At 59.7% G+C, this 14,152-nt stretch overlaps 2 protein-coding genes across 2 annotated transcripts in view; one reads left to right on the forward strand and one right to left on the reverse strand.

Moving 5' to 3' along the window:
- Positions 1–7,215, reverse strand: part of ABR (ABR activator of RhoGEF and GTPase) — a 38,058-nt gene extending 30,843 nt beyond the window's left edge. Inside the window, exon 1 of the mRNA XM_032130013.1 lies at positions 7,193–7,215. The gene's annotated coding sequence lies outside the window, so the exon portion shown is untranslated. The remainder of the gene's footprint in view (positions 1–7,192) is intronic.
- Positions 7,216–11,026: 3,811 nt separating this feature from the next.
- Positions 11,027–12,600, forward strand: BHLHA9 (basic helix-loop-helix family member a9). Its single transcript, XM_032130085.1, has one exon. It carries the CDS (start codon positions 11,444–11,446, stop codon positions 12,179–12,181), a length of 738 nt encoding a protein of 245 aa, XP_031985976.1. The 5' UTR covers positions 11,027–11,443; the 3' UTR covers positions 12,182–12,600.
- Positions 12,601–14,152: the final 1,552 nt, after the last annotated feature.

Raw genomic sequence — 14,152 nt, forward strand, 5'->3', positions numbered from 1 at the left:
TCCCCAGGCTGGTCACCCCCAGCCTGGCACCACACAGCAGGTCCTGGCAGTGCCATGGCCAGGAGGACCAGGCGGACAAGTGCCCCACAGCTGGGTGAGTGTCCTGGGAAGGCCAAATCAGGACCACCTTGTGCTGCACAACCAACCCAGGCAGAGGCCCATGCACAGCCCACACCAAACAGCCCCACCAAACCGCTGGGCTGTATTTTTAGTTTGGTTTTCGTGTTCTTTTCACCTTTGCTAAAACAACAACAACAAAACCTCAAAACCTGCCGAGCAGCTGAACCTTCCTCCTCTCCCCCATGGCTGGGGGGAGCACCCACCCACACCCTGGCACCCATCAGCCCTCGGTGACAGAGACCAGTCCTGTGTGAGGAGATGCTGCCAACCATGTTCTCAACCCCCGCCAACCACCCCCAGCTCCAGCTGGGAGCGTCCCTGCGGCAAGAACCGAGAGCTGAGCTCCATGGTTCCTCCCCACCACCAGCCAGCCCTGCACAGCCTGCCTGGTGTCTGGCTGTCTGCCTGGCATCTGCCCAGCCCCTGCCCGCCAGCCCACGCATCGCTATTTCTGGGCTCTTGTGCAAGAGTCCTCCAGTCGCAGCCACAGGAGCTGCAGGAGCCCCAGTGCTCGCCCAGGGCTGGGCAGGAGCTGGTGGTGGGCACCCAGGGCTGGTGGTGGGCACCCAGGGCTGGCAGCAACCAGAGAGCAGCTCCAGAGCCACCTGCACCTCCCAACACTGGGGGTGTTTTCCCACAGGGAGAGAGGAATTGGGAGAGTGAGGTTGGGGAGCATTATGCAAGTGGCTAAAGAAGCTAAGGACTAAAAGAGCAGCCAGAGCGCTTTGGTTTGGCAGAGGGGAAGCCTCTGTGTCCTGGAGCCATGGCAGGAACACAACCAGGGCTGCAGAGTCTGGGGCTGAGGTGGGAGATGCCAGAGGAGAGCCTGGCTTCCCCAGCTCCTCCAGTGCCTTCCCCAGCCTCCTCCAGGGCTCTCAGGAGGTCCAGGCTCTCCCTTGCTGGTGCAGAGCAGCAGCTCTCCCCTTGCCAGAGGTGGCAGAGAGGGAGGAGAGGAATAAATGAAAATGTTTCCAGCCTCCCTGCCAAGGACCACAGAAGGTCCTTCCTGCTGGGTGTCCTAAACATGCTGCTCCTCAGTCCAGCACTAAACTTCCAGTATCACTTCCCTGTGGAATTGAAACCCTGAGGTCTGTGCTGCATCGGCCCCAAGCTGCACTCGCTGGGGCACAGCTGAGAGGTGCCTGGAGCACAGGGCGGTCACTTGGAGCATCCTGCTGTGACAGGCAGGATGCCAGAGCCCAGCAAGTGTGGGGAGGAGGGCAGAGACCCAACCACAGCAGCACTGCCCCCGGCCTCTCTAAATACCAGATGGAGAAGGAATGAAAGGTGGTGGCTGGTCAGAAAAAGCTTTTAACTTCAGCTGAAGGCCTGGGCCAGCTATTGCATCGTGGTTCTCTTCTGAGAGGGAGGCAGCCGTGCCTGTATCTGCCACAGCCCCCAGCTGCTCCTCTCCCCCCAGCCCTGGTGCTGAGGCTGGGCCAGGTTTGCTTCCCAGCACAGGAGCTGCAGAGTAGGAGGAGGAGGTGTTGGTTCGAAGCCTCCGAACAAAAACCGCCCACGGAACAAAACCCCTCCATGGCAGAAAGCCCCGTCCCAGCACAAAGCTCTCCCTATCTGCCAGATCTTCAAACAATCCCTGAACTTTACAGCTGGGACTTATCTGGAGGCAGATCTGCAGGAGTCCTCTGGGATTCTGCTTAGGCTGGCCAGGCTCCGCTCTGGCTGCAGCCAAGGGAGCCAAGAAGTGCTGCTGCTACTGATCTACACATGCCAATTATCCTGCTTAGCAAACACTGATAAAGTAATTTCGGGTGGGAAAGCCAAGCCTGCTCAAAGATGTCTCTTGGGGATGGGGTGAGTTCTGCGTGTTCCCTCGGGCTGGCTCCCGGCCCCTGCTCCAGGTGACCTCAGTGGGAGGAAAACCCCAGCAATGCCATGAACCAAGGGGGCATAGGTGCCACTTTTCTGGGGTGGAGGGACACTTGGTGAGCTGCCCTGGCTAACCCAGGCTCTCCTCTCTAACCAAAGGGAATATGAATTCCCTGCCAGCACAGAGGAAAGCTTCTCCCTGTGATCACTGCTGCAGGGTTGGCCACAGCAGACAGCATCCAGCAGAAGACAGAGCAGAGCCATCCACTGGGATCCCAACTGGCAGCACGGCTGGGCAGGAGGGGAGGAGGAACCCGAGGAACAAAGAGCCCCTCTGCACAGAAGTGTCTTTCCAGGGAAATAGAAAGAAAACAAACCCCAACCCGATTTCAATAGACTTACAATGCAAATGAATTCAGGCCCCGCAGGGCACTTCTGGCTCTATCCAGACACCTAATGAGGGTTTCTTGCCTGCCCTGCTGCTGCCGTTGCTTCTACCTGAGGCTACTGATCACCCACAACCAGCCTGGGGGCCACCTCCGTGCTGAAGTGCTCGCCCCCATGGTGGGCACAGCCCGTGGCACTGCTGACACCGAAAGGCAAACTCCATCCCCTCCTTCCCTTCCGAAGGGAAGGTGCAGCCCAGCACCACCACCCAGCCCTGAACGCTGCTGAGCTGGGGGAGCTCAGCATCGGCTCTGCCCCAAACTCTGGGGGCCAAAACCCAGCCAGTGGGACCGTGCCCAGCTGACAGAACACAGGGGTGCACAGGGATGCTGCATCCAGACCCACCTCCTCCAGGAGGGATGTTGGCATGTCTGTGCCAACGAGAGCAGGCACTGCTGCCGTGCCAGGGGAGTGCCCCTGCCCAGTGAGACAGACAGACATCCCCAGCCCTCTGTGCACCCATCCAGCCCTTTGGAAGGGCTGTTCCCCCACCCAGGAGATGCAGCTGCTGCCATGGTGGTGCCTGCAGGCAGAGCTGGTCACAGGTTTCCCCTTTGCTCTTGCAGCTCCTTTACAAGCCAAATCACAGGGCAAACTCCAGCAAGCAGCACTTACTGCTCTCACCTAAAGCTTTAAACATCAACTCTTCTACTCAAAGGCTTTTCAGCCTCATAAACTTCGCATTTATTTATGATCTTCTTCAGTGACAACCTGTCCCAGAGTTAACCCTGGAGTCCCCATCTCAGGCAACACCACTCTCCAAGGAAGCAGCCTCTCGTCACTCAGAGGCTGCTGTCACAATGCCATCGGGGGGTTTGTGGAGAGACATCACCTCCCCAAATGCTGTCGGGCCCCAGAGCAGATGGAGACAGTTCAAAGGTCCCCAGCAGGCGCACGCACACACACACGCTGCGGTTTTGTCCTTGCCTGAGCAGTTAAAATTAAACACTGACACTCTGCCTGGCCTGGCCTGGCCAGAGGAGGAACTTCCAGCCTCCTCAGAGCCAAACAAGCACTTTCTAACAATAGGGAAATACGACCAAGTAAAAATTTAAAAACGAAATATGAGGACACAGAGGTGGTAGAGGGGCTCTTGGGGAGACACAACTGCCCCCACTGCACCTCCCTGCTTTGGCACCAAGATCCCATCCTCACGCTAAAGGAGGGGACATGGATGCACAGACCATGTAACATTTCACCTTCCTGGGGCTGTGGAATCACCAATTTTTACCTCCTGCCCATCGTGATCTACCACAGGTGGAAAGAGATGTACCAGGACAAACTCTGGACTTTGCTCACTATTTTCCATTCTCCTTCTGCTGAGGTTTTAGGGAATATCCCAAGAAAGGGACGAGGAACCAGCAGGGTTTAAACATGGCTTGAGACAGCAGGACAGAGCTGCCCCATCACCTCCATAGCTGCAGGGAGTTTTTCTGGGACAGACAGAGGTGCCATTTTTGCAGCAGCAGCAGCACAAGCTGAAAGCAGGGATGGAGTAGCAATTTGCCTTTACACAAATCATGTCAGGAGCCCGCAGCATGGCACCCATGCCAATCCAGCCCCCACCTGGGCATGCAGGGATGAGGTGGCCAATGCCCCAGGAACTCCAGATGCCCCAGGGCCCCTTCCCCATCTCAGCGCTCTGCTGCACACCCTGACACTGCTGCCTTTCCGTGCTCGCCGCCCTCCATGGCAGGATCCCACTGCTGCCGGCAGCTCCCTTCCCATTTCCCAAGGTACCAGGGAAGGCAGTGCAGCGGAGCGAGGAGAAGAGCCCACGTGACTCCAGAATCTTTCCTTGAGAGAAACTGTAATTCCAGCTAAACAGAGGGCTTGGAATTCACTTACAGCACATCTCACAGCCGCAGCATCCTGCCGTAACCAGATCCACCAGCCCACGCCACCACGGACTATTCCAGCTATGCCAGCGCTCCCCACCCCACAGCTCACATTTCTGGGGTGTAGGGTGCTGCACAGGGCAGGTCAGGCACTCCCAAACCCCACAGCCTTCCAGAGGAGCTTCAGCTCCATGGCAAAGCCAGCTTCTTTCTCCACTTCCCAAGGACAAAGCGAGGAAACCCAGCACCGAGTTGGTTCCACCTCCGCGCTACCTGGCTGCCGGGCACAAAGCATCTCCGCCGAGCATCACCGCGTCCTCCTCTCGGCCACCAGCACCATCTCCTGCTCAGCTCACCCTCTCCTGGCTGGCACCAACCCACAGCCCTTCATCCCTTCCGTGGCAAACGGGAGGAGATGGAAGCAGCATCCAGCCCCGGCACAGCCCGGCACCGCGCATACTCAGCTGCGAGGCCAGCTGCGTGTTTAACCACAGGGACAGGTGACGGCCAAGATGAGGGGAATTTCAGTCCTTTCCACGCTTTGTTTTTAGCCATCTGCTTGCTGACGCTCAGATTTTGTTGGTCCCGGGTGAGCTGGCACAGGCGTTATCTCAGATGCCAGGATCGTGTATCTGGCTGTCACACGCGCCGCTCTCATGCGATAGCCGCAGACAGGGGCATCTTGCAGATTTCCTCGCTTTAAATCAGATTAATCGCAAGCTACTTAAAGGAAAACACTGTATTTCCCTGGTAATTCCCATAAAGATGATATTCAACACTCCTTCACTTACTGTCCAGAGGGTGCTTCCACAGGCTGATACAGCTGGGGACTGGCTGCGCTCAGCCACAGCCACAGCACCACTAAGCTCCAAAATTCACATTTAAATTCTGAGGGACCCAGGCAGAGCAGTACTAACCAGGTCACACACCGCCAGAGTGCTGGCAGGAAAAGCAAACAGCACCACAATCAGGAATTTTCAATTACATCTGAAACATAGAGAAGTGAGAAGAAAACAACAGGAGCACCAGGTTAACCAACTGTCCTTGAAAGGGGGATCCAGGCAATGACCGCACACCTCTTACTGCACTCTCAAACTCTGCTCTTAAATGTCAGCGCAGTCAGTGCACACAGGGGCCCTTATAACACCCAACAAAGAAAATGCTGATGCCTGGGAAAGGCTCAGGACAGGCTCGGGGCAAGGCTGGGGAGGGCAGAGCCCAGCCATGTCACAGGGCAAGGAGACAGGCAGAGGGGACGCTTCCTCCTCTGATGAGTGCTGGAGCTGCTGACCCTGAGGAAGATCCATTTAGGGGAGGAGAAAAAGGAGGAGGAGGAAGAGGCCACATTTAACCACAGCAGATGCAAACTTGGACTTCAAAGTCTTGCCAAAAGACTTACCCCCACCAGCTGCAAAGGTCTCAAAGGGTGGTGCAGGGCTGGACCTCTCCACATTACAAAGCCAGGACCCTCAGGGGTTTATGCTGTGCCTCAGGGAAGCCCCTTTAACAACACTCACCAGCCTGAGAGCAACCTTGCACCATCCTGGGTTTGGAAACATCCAGGAGCATAATACAGATATAAACAAAACACAGGTCCGAGTGTAAATCAGAAGGATTTGTGCTTGGTCGCTCTGATGCACTCGAGCCACTTCAGCCACGGAGCAGCTCTCCAAGAACCACAGCCCGTGCTTGTGATGGGAGCTGGAGAGGGGCTTGGAGCAGGCCTTTGAAGGCAGCATTCCCAATGTCCTTGGTCCTGGCTGCAGGGCTGGGCACAGGCTCCCACAGTCAACTGGGGAGCGGGACAAACACTCACACGTGCAGCCCAGCACAGCACGGTGACAACACTGAGAGCAGCCACGTAGTTCGGACATTTCACCTCCAGGCAGCCCAGAAAGGTGAAGTGGAAACTTCCTCCAGCACTGCAGACTAATGCAATAAATATAAATGAACTATATATTAAGCATAATTTGACATCAGAGTACTTGCTCTCCAGGCAATCTTAAACCAGCACGATACAGCCTTGGGGGAAAACCATCACCCCCAAACAATCGAACAAGAACAAAATTAACTCAAGTCAGCTGCAGAATTAGCAGCATTAAAAGTGACATTCCCTAGCTGCCAGGACTGTTTGAGCCGGGTTTAATGCTGATGCAATAACAACTTCCAGGCCGCTGGAAGTAGGACAGTGTGACGGCTGACAGTGCTAGCTGGCTGTGCCTTCAGTGCCACCACACAGCCAGGCACTTGTGAAATAACATTGTCCTCAATCCACCTAGAAAAACGCCCCGGGACATGTCACCACCCCGGCATGCTTCTGACTTCCCCACAGGAGGTCACAGGGTGTCACCTGAGCAGAGGTGTTCCCATGAGCCAGGTCACGCCGGGAGGAAGTGACTCCTCTGCAGCGTCCCAGCCCCAGAGGTGGCTCGTGGGCACTGGCACATCACCAAGAGCCAGCCACCCTCCCTCCTCGCACACTCAAGGATAGGGCCTTGGCATGGGATGTCCTTGGGAGTGGGACAGGGAGCAGACAGGGGCTTGGGGTGACTTTAGTGGTGGCACAGAGACAGCACAAGGGCTGGTACGGCATTAGCTGCTTGACGGGGATGGCAAAAGGAGTTGGGGCATCCTTTACTATGTGACAACATGGGGTGCTCCTGGCTGCGTGACGGGGACACCTGGGGGTTCCCTGCCGAGTCACAGCAGGGGCTGCACCAACTGTGTAGCAGGGATGGCACAGGGGCTCGGGATTGCCTTTACCCGTGGCACGGCACGGGGCCGTGGGCACGGCGCGCCACGGGCACGGCAGCGCAGGACAGGCAGCGCCAGGGCTGGGGATGCCCTCGGCCGTGCGGCGGCACATTCGCCCTTGACCGTGCGGCGGGGACGGCGCAGGGGCTGGGGACACCCTCGTCCCCTGGGGCGCGGGGTGGGGACGGCTCCCCCTCACCCACCTGCCGAGGAAGCGTCCTCCGCGTCGGAGCTGCCGGCGCTGCCGCCCTCCGGGGAGCTGCCGGCGGGGCGGGGGGCGGCGGGCGGCGGCGGCGGCGGGGGGGCCCGGGCCAGCGCCGCCTCCAGGTAGCCCACCTTGAAGCGCTCCTCGGCCAGCGCCCGCTGCAGGCGGCGCAGGTGGCGACGGCAGCGCTCCAGCTCCCGCTCCATGGCCCGCACCGAGCCCAGCTCCATGCGGGGCGCCGGCTCCCCCGGGAACTGCTCCTGCCAGTGCCGCGCGAAGTCCGCCCGGGCCGCCTCGCCCGCCGCCATCCCCCGCCCCAAAGCCGAGCTTCCCCCCACCCCCCGGCACCGGCACCGCCGCCTTCCGCCCCCCGCCGCCGCCGCGGGGCCTGACGTCGGTACCCGCCCCCGGCCCGCCCCGCCTCGGCTCGGCACGGCACGGCACGGCCCCGCCGGGGCGGGGGCAGCGCTGCCACCGCCCCCCGGCTCGGCCCCGGCTGCGGCCCGCGGCGGGAGCGGGCGGGGACCGGCGGAGGGAGCTGCCGGGGGCGCCGGCAGATGTGGGATGGGATGAGATGGGGACACCAGCGGGGCGCGGGTGCTGCGCTCCTGCAGCTCAGACCTTCGGTCCCACCGCCCCTCTCCGGGTCTCCCCGAGGAGCTGCGGGCCGGGGGATGCGGCGAGGGAGCGCCTGGTGCTGGCAGCTCGGGGAAGTAAAAACATGATAACTCATGCCCGAATCCATTCCGCGCGCTGCGGGAGATCCCCGAGCCAGGAACAACGGAGCCTTGAAGGCTCCTGTACCATGGGGTGGCTCCTGTGCCTTCCCCAGCTGCCATGTGCCCTGGCCTTCACTGCGGAGCTCTGTCTGTCCCATCCTCATCCTCTGGCCTATGAAACTCTGCCAGCCCTGTTGGTCTCAGGATGGGTGAGCCATTCCTGGCAGATGGAGCAGCAGGCACAGGCTCCTGTGGAGGGAAATGAAGGCCTACAAGTCCCTGAAAGGACCGTGTAACCCGGTGGGGGGTTTGTCTCTGCTCCCAAGGAACAAGGGCCAGGATAAGAGGAAATGGCCTCAAAGCTTAAACTGAATTTTAGGCAAAATGTTTTCAGTGAAAGGGTGGTCAGATATTGGAACTGGCTACCCAGGAAAGTGATGGAAATGTTAAAAAAAACGTGTGGATGTGGCACTCGGTGGTTTAGTGGTAACAAGGCAGTGCTGGGTTAACACTGGGATTCTGTTAGAGGGCTTTTCCAACCGGGACGACTTTGCGGTTCTGTGAAGGCCCAGGTAAGCCTTTTGCCCACTCCCTGCCACACGTGCCGTGTTTAAGCATGTGCCCATGGCTCACTCTCACTCCACAGGATGTGGCTTTTCCGACCTGTGCCCTGAGCAGGGCTGTTCCCTTGTGTTGTGCAAGGTGCTGGAGCACGGGACCTCCTCACCCGCAGGCGCCTGCAGGCAGCACGGCCTCCCAGTGCCCTTCCCTGCCTCCTCCCGTGCCCTGCGGGATGGCTGCCTGGGGATGGATGACTCACCACCCCGTGTCCCTCGTGCCACCTGGTCGTGCCCCAGCAGGAACAAAGCGCCCTATTTATTTACCCGCGGGGCCCCGGCAGTGTCGCAACAGCCGCCTCCTCCTTCCCTTCGTCGCCAGGAATGGGCATCTCCCCGCATGCCAGTTCCCGGCTCTCATCCTTCCCTGCCGCAGGCTTCCTTGCTTTGCTCTGGCACATCCATGCCTTCCCAAGGAGGATGGGTGGTGCTTCGACACTGCCAGGCGCTGGGCAGCCCCCCAGGCTGTGTCATCTGCCTCTTCACTCCATCACGGTTCCACCTCCAGTGAGGGCCGTGCTCCCAGATGGCTCCAGCAGATCTCACCTGGAAGCATCGGCAGCTTGGGGGTGCTAGATGGATGTGGCAGCCAGTCCAAGGCTGAGGCTCAGCAGCAGTGTTACACACCCAAAACACAGCTTTGGGCTATGGGACCCCTGAGAGCTGTGGCAGTGCTGTCCAGCAAGGGCAGGTACCCAGCACTCAGCAGTGCTCCAGTCCAGAGTGACACGGGCTGGGAGGTGGGGAGTCCCTGAGGGCCAAACCCCATCTTGGAGGCTGGGGAGTGCCATGAATGGCCTGATATATGTGTGGCGACAGATAATTACGGCTCTTTCATCATCTGTCAGGCCCAGCAGAGCCTCACAACACGTTTCTGGTTCCCCATCTCAGCCCATAAATCTCTCCAGCACACGGTGATAAATCAGCAGGGACCGGGGGAGCAGGGCCTGGGTGGGCGTTCCTGCTGACCTCCCAACCTGTAATGGGCACCTAGGTCGGAAGCGCCCAGGACGAGGTGGGGGTGGCCCAGTGGGATGTGCTAATTACAGGTGGCAGGTGGCATCAGATGCCCCATGATTTATGGTCTGGCCTTGCCCGCTTCCGAGAGCTGGGGCTGGATCCCTGCAGCCAGGGCTGCCCAGAGCTGAGGTGCTGAGAACCCCGGCAATGCTTCCCAAGGAGCTCCTGGGGGCTGTGGGTGGGATGGGAGCAGCTTTGGGACTGCTGCCGCTGCCCAGGCCCCACCCAGCTGGGACTGGCTTTGTGCCCAGCTCAGTCACCTCCGTGTCTGCTCTGGACTGCACCTCCTGACCTCCAACACCAGCAAAAACATCCCCGTGGCAGGGATCTGTCCTGCCTAGCTGGGTTTTAGACAGGCACATCTCTAAGTGGGTCTGACATCTGCCGGCATTCAAGCATTCCAAAGATCCCCTGGCTCCCGAGCTGAGCTCGCTGGGTAAGTCAGTGGTCGGGGAGGCTCCATTCCCAGCAGAGCAGGACTGGGAGGTGAGAAGGATGCTGGGGAGAACAAGAGGGTCATAGTGAGCACAGGTGAGTGCTCAAAAATATTTGCAAGCTTCACCTCCCTTTGAAGTCCTGCTGCCTTGTTCTCCCATGTCCCCGAGGCCCTGGCTCCTGATTTATTGGGTTCCTGGAGCAGAGGCACCTAAATTAGCTGCAGCTTCAAAGAGCCAGGAGAGGAGAAGGGCAATAGACAAATAACCCCCCACTAATTGTGGCTATTGATCTGGGATGATCAGATAGGAAGGGATGGATCAAGGGGGGGCACATTCTCCCAGGGCTCTGCTTTTGCACCAGACACCCCAACAATTTGTCAGACCCACTCCTGGGCCATTTTTCAAAGCGTTACCCCTCGCACAGGAAGTCATTTAGCACCTGCTCGCTAATGAGATGATGGGCAAACACACGTGGCTGTCCCCCACTGCTCAGAGGTTGGGGACCTGGCCCTGCCCATGGCCTCCGGACCTGCTGCACCTGGCAAGTCCCTCATCCCACCAGCTCGGGGATGCAGGAAACAAGGAGCTGCTTTCAGCATCGTCTTCCCCAAGTTAAGTGCCGGGCAGGCCCGGGAGCGCCAGCCCAGACAGCTCTGCCCCCAGGCTGCTGGGAAGGGACAGGAAGGCTCTGGAGGCAGGTAGCACTTTAGCTCTTTTATCACCTGCCCCAATCCCCCCCCACATTCCTGCTTCCTGCTCCGCAGGGCAGAGGCCTGCCAAGCCCTGCACATTCCTGCACCGACTCCCGGGGTCTGCCCCTGCTCAGGCACCCACCCACCCCTGTGCCCAGGGATGCTCCCAGCTCACTGGGACAGGAGTAACTGTGTCTTCTGTACCCAAGCACAAGACTTGCTGCTTTTCTCAGCAATGGCATAATTCTGTGCCTCAGTTTCCCTTAGCTGAGAAATAACAGAGGCGCTTCAGGACCCATGAGCAGGGGGAAGGGAGAGCCAGGGTGGTGATGCCCCATAGGGCTCTGCCTCATGGCACCATATAAAACCCAGGGATGACCTGTCCCAGGCTGAGCCACCAGCCTGCCCAGCAGAGGAGAGGGCAGAGCAGCACAGGGGAACTCCTGCAGTGCCCAAATTCTTAGCAGACACTAAAGCAACCACTGAAACGTGTGCTTGGTGGAGGTGCTTCCCCCGGGGGCCTGCAAGCATCCCACCACGAGCTCTGGGCACCCCCCAGCACTGGTCCCTCACGCTCAGAGCAGGGATCAGGCAGGGCTCTCCCTGTGCCTCACCTGCGGCAGGTGAGGAGGGTCAGGGCAGCCACGTGACGAGCCCTGCTGAAGGTTTTTAGAGGCGGCTGCCTGTCCCTGGAGGAGTGTCACCCACACCTCCCAGGAGGCAGGATCGCAGCAGCTCCTCTCCCGCTCCCCCTCGCCGCTGCCATGCCCGGAGCAGCCACGGGGAAAGGCACGGGGCCAGAGCCCGACAGCTCGGAGGAGGACTTGGAAGCGGGGGACGCGCCCCAGGCCTGCTACAGGCAGGGTTTGTGGGTCTCCCAGGGCAGGGAAGCAGACGCCAGCCCGGGGGACACGGAAGGGATGAAGGTGAGGAAGAGGAGCAGGCCGGTGCGCTCCAAGGCCAGGAGAATGGCTGCCAACGTCAGAGAGCGTAAGAGGATTCTAGACTACAACCAAGCCTTCAACGCCCTGCGGCTGGCCCTCAAGCACGACCTCGGTGGCAAAAGGCTTTCTAAAATCGCAACCCTCCGGCGAGCCATCCACAGGATCACGGCTCTGTCGCTGTCCCTGCACGGCGCCGGATGCTGCTGGCCCTGTGCCCACTCAGAGTGCCGCGCCCAGGCCGGGGTCCCTGCGCAGGAGCCGGGGGTGAAGGGCAGCCGCCCACAGCTGCCCTGGGAGCCCGGTTCTGCAGGTACACGGTGCCCTCCGTCCCCTCTGTGCGCTGGGTTTTCCCCTCAGAGGCAGCTCCATCACTACGAGAGCCCGAAGGAGACTCGCTCCGTGCCCAGCCCCGCCTGTTGCTCCAGCGCGATCCCGCTCCGCGGCGCCGGCCAGCAGCGATTCACGGGCAGCCTGCAAGAACCGCTGGCCGGGGCCGTCCCCTGGCAGCTGGGCTATTGCCAGGGCTGGGGACACCAGCAGTGCCTCCCCATCCACTGACCTGCAGGGCTGGGGTGGCAGCACGGTGACGGGAAGGTGACGGATCCGTGGGACAAATGGGGGGAGCGGGAAGGGACTGTTGGGTGAGGGAGAGAAGCGCTGCAGGATGTAGAGCTCAGCTGCGATGCTGGCGAGCTCAGTGAGCCCCCGACACGCTGTACAGGACCCTGCTGCGGGTCTCCCCTCCGCGGGAAAACTGCAGGAGGTGGGAAGTCCTCTGGAAGTCCCGGCTCTGTGTTTCTCGTCGCGAGGGCTCACTGCTGCTGATCGCCGCTGTCATTTATTCTCTCTTGCTTGCTCTGCGAGAAAACACGACTTCCAAACCCAGCAGCAGGGCACTGGCTGTTAATATGTGTGAGATGGACAGATGGGCCTTGGGGATCACGCTAAAGCCCCTGGCTGGCGGGTGGCTCTGGCTCCCGCCGGTGAAGGAGGGGAACAGGAGCAGGCAAAGGTTACTGCCCTGGGACTTTTGACACTAAGCTCATTGGTACAGACGTTTGTGCCTGGCAGATTTGCGAGGCCGGGAGGGGAGACAGATGTCAGCTTTCATAAAGCCCACCCATCCGATTGCGGTTTCCTTCTGATCCCAGTGAAGTGGCTCTGTTGGGACAGGCCAACAGCACGCTCCCGGCCAACTCCTGTGGAGGGGAGAAAGGGGGAATTTTACTGGAAAGGTCCCTTTTGTCCCTTCCCTCTGGCTTAGAGAGCTTGGACCAGCTGTGAGGGCTCTGTCTTGCCCAAGGCTCAGCAAACTGGAATTGCTGCAGGAATCAGGCAGGGATTTACAGCCACACACACCACAGCTGGCAGATTTTTGGACAGGACAAATTGCACTGTGTGATTCCCGCAGTGCTGAGCTCTGCAGAGCTCCTCCAGCCCTGCTGCTCCCACCCCAGTGCTATCAACATACCAGGGGCGGTCTGAGTTCTCTCCCTGCCAGGGGGCACGTGCTGGAACAACCATCCCAACCTTCTGCTGTTCTGGACTGGAATCTCCTCCGCCTTCCTTAAACCCTGGTGGGACAAGAGAGCTGGGATGGGAGCAGAGGAAAACTGGTGGCAGCCAGGAGAGAGAGCTCTTTGCTTGGTGTTGTGCTGGTCCTGGCTTCAGCCTCTGACATGTGTTCCCCCCACGAGAAGGCCTGCAGCCACATCCACTGAAGGAATCCTGCTTCTCCCTACAGCATCCCTACTCTGGGTGGCTCTCCCTGGAGCAGTGCATGGCCCTGCTCTGCCCTGTCAGCAGCCATCACACGGGGAGTGAGAGCCCAGCAACACCAGTACTGAAAGAAGGTTTAAGCGACACCCTAATTCAGGCAGGAACCCTCCCTCCTCCCAAATTTTCCTCTCCATGTTTTTCCCACACCAGCTTTGGTGGTCAGCCAAAGTGAGCCAGATGGAAACAGATGGTCACAGAGGCAGGAATGGAAGGGAGGCAAAACCCCCTGAGACTCCCCCGAGCAGGGTCACCCCACTGCTCTCAGATCCACATTCACAAAACGCGGGTCCTAATTCTGTCTGGAGGCTGCAGGACGGGATGAGGCTCCAGGCAGGGCTGGGCAGCAGGTCCTGGCTGGCAGAAGGCTCTTCGGGCACCTCTCAGGGAGGCAGAAGGTGCTGGGTATGCCCCGTAGATGGCACTCACTGCCAGGGAAACCCCTGGCAAATTTGGAACTGAAGCATAATACAGAAGGGGTGGAAAACATCCATCTTTTCCAGGCATCAGAGGGTTTTTTTAGCCTTCCCTCCTGCCCCTCACAGCATCCCTGCTCCCAAGGATGGAGAGGATGTAACTCACGCTGCACCAGCACCCTTTCTGCTTTGCAGGTCCTATGTAGGGATGCAGTATGACACTGATCTGGTGTCCCTGTCCCCAGCTGTGGTGTCGCCACGGTCACCCACGCGCAGCGAGGGCAGGGTGAGAGCCCGGCACAGGGTGCCCAGAGCCCCCCCCCCCCCCCCCCCCCCC

The sequence above is a fragment of the Corvus moneduloides genome, chromosome 20, assembly GCF_009650955.1.
Source record: "Corvus moneduloides isolate bCorMon1 chromosome 20, bCorMon1.pri, whole genome shotgun sequence".
NCBI lineage: Eukaryota > Metazoa > Chordata > Aves > Passeriformes > Corvidae > Corvus > Corvus moneduloides.

Coding starts and splice junctions, on each gene's coding strand:
- BHLHA9 (XM_032130085.1), top strand. CDS start 11,444: ATGCCCGGAGCAGCCACGGGGAAAGGCACGGGGCCAGAGCCCGACAGC.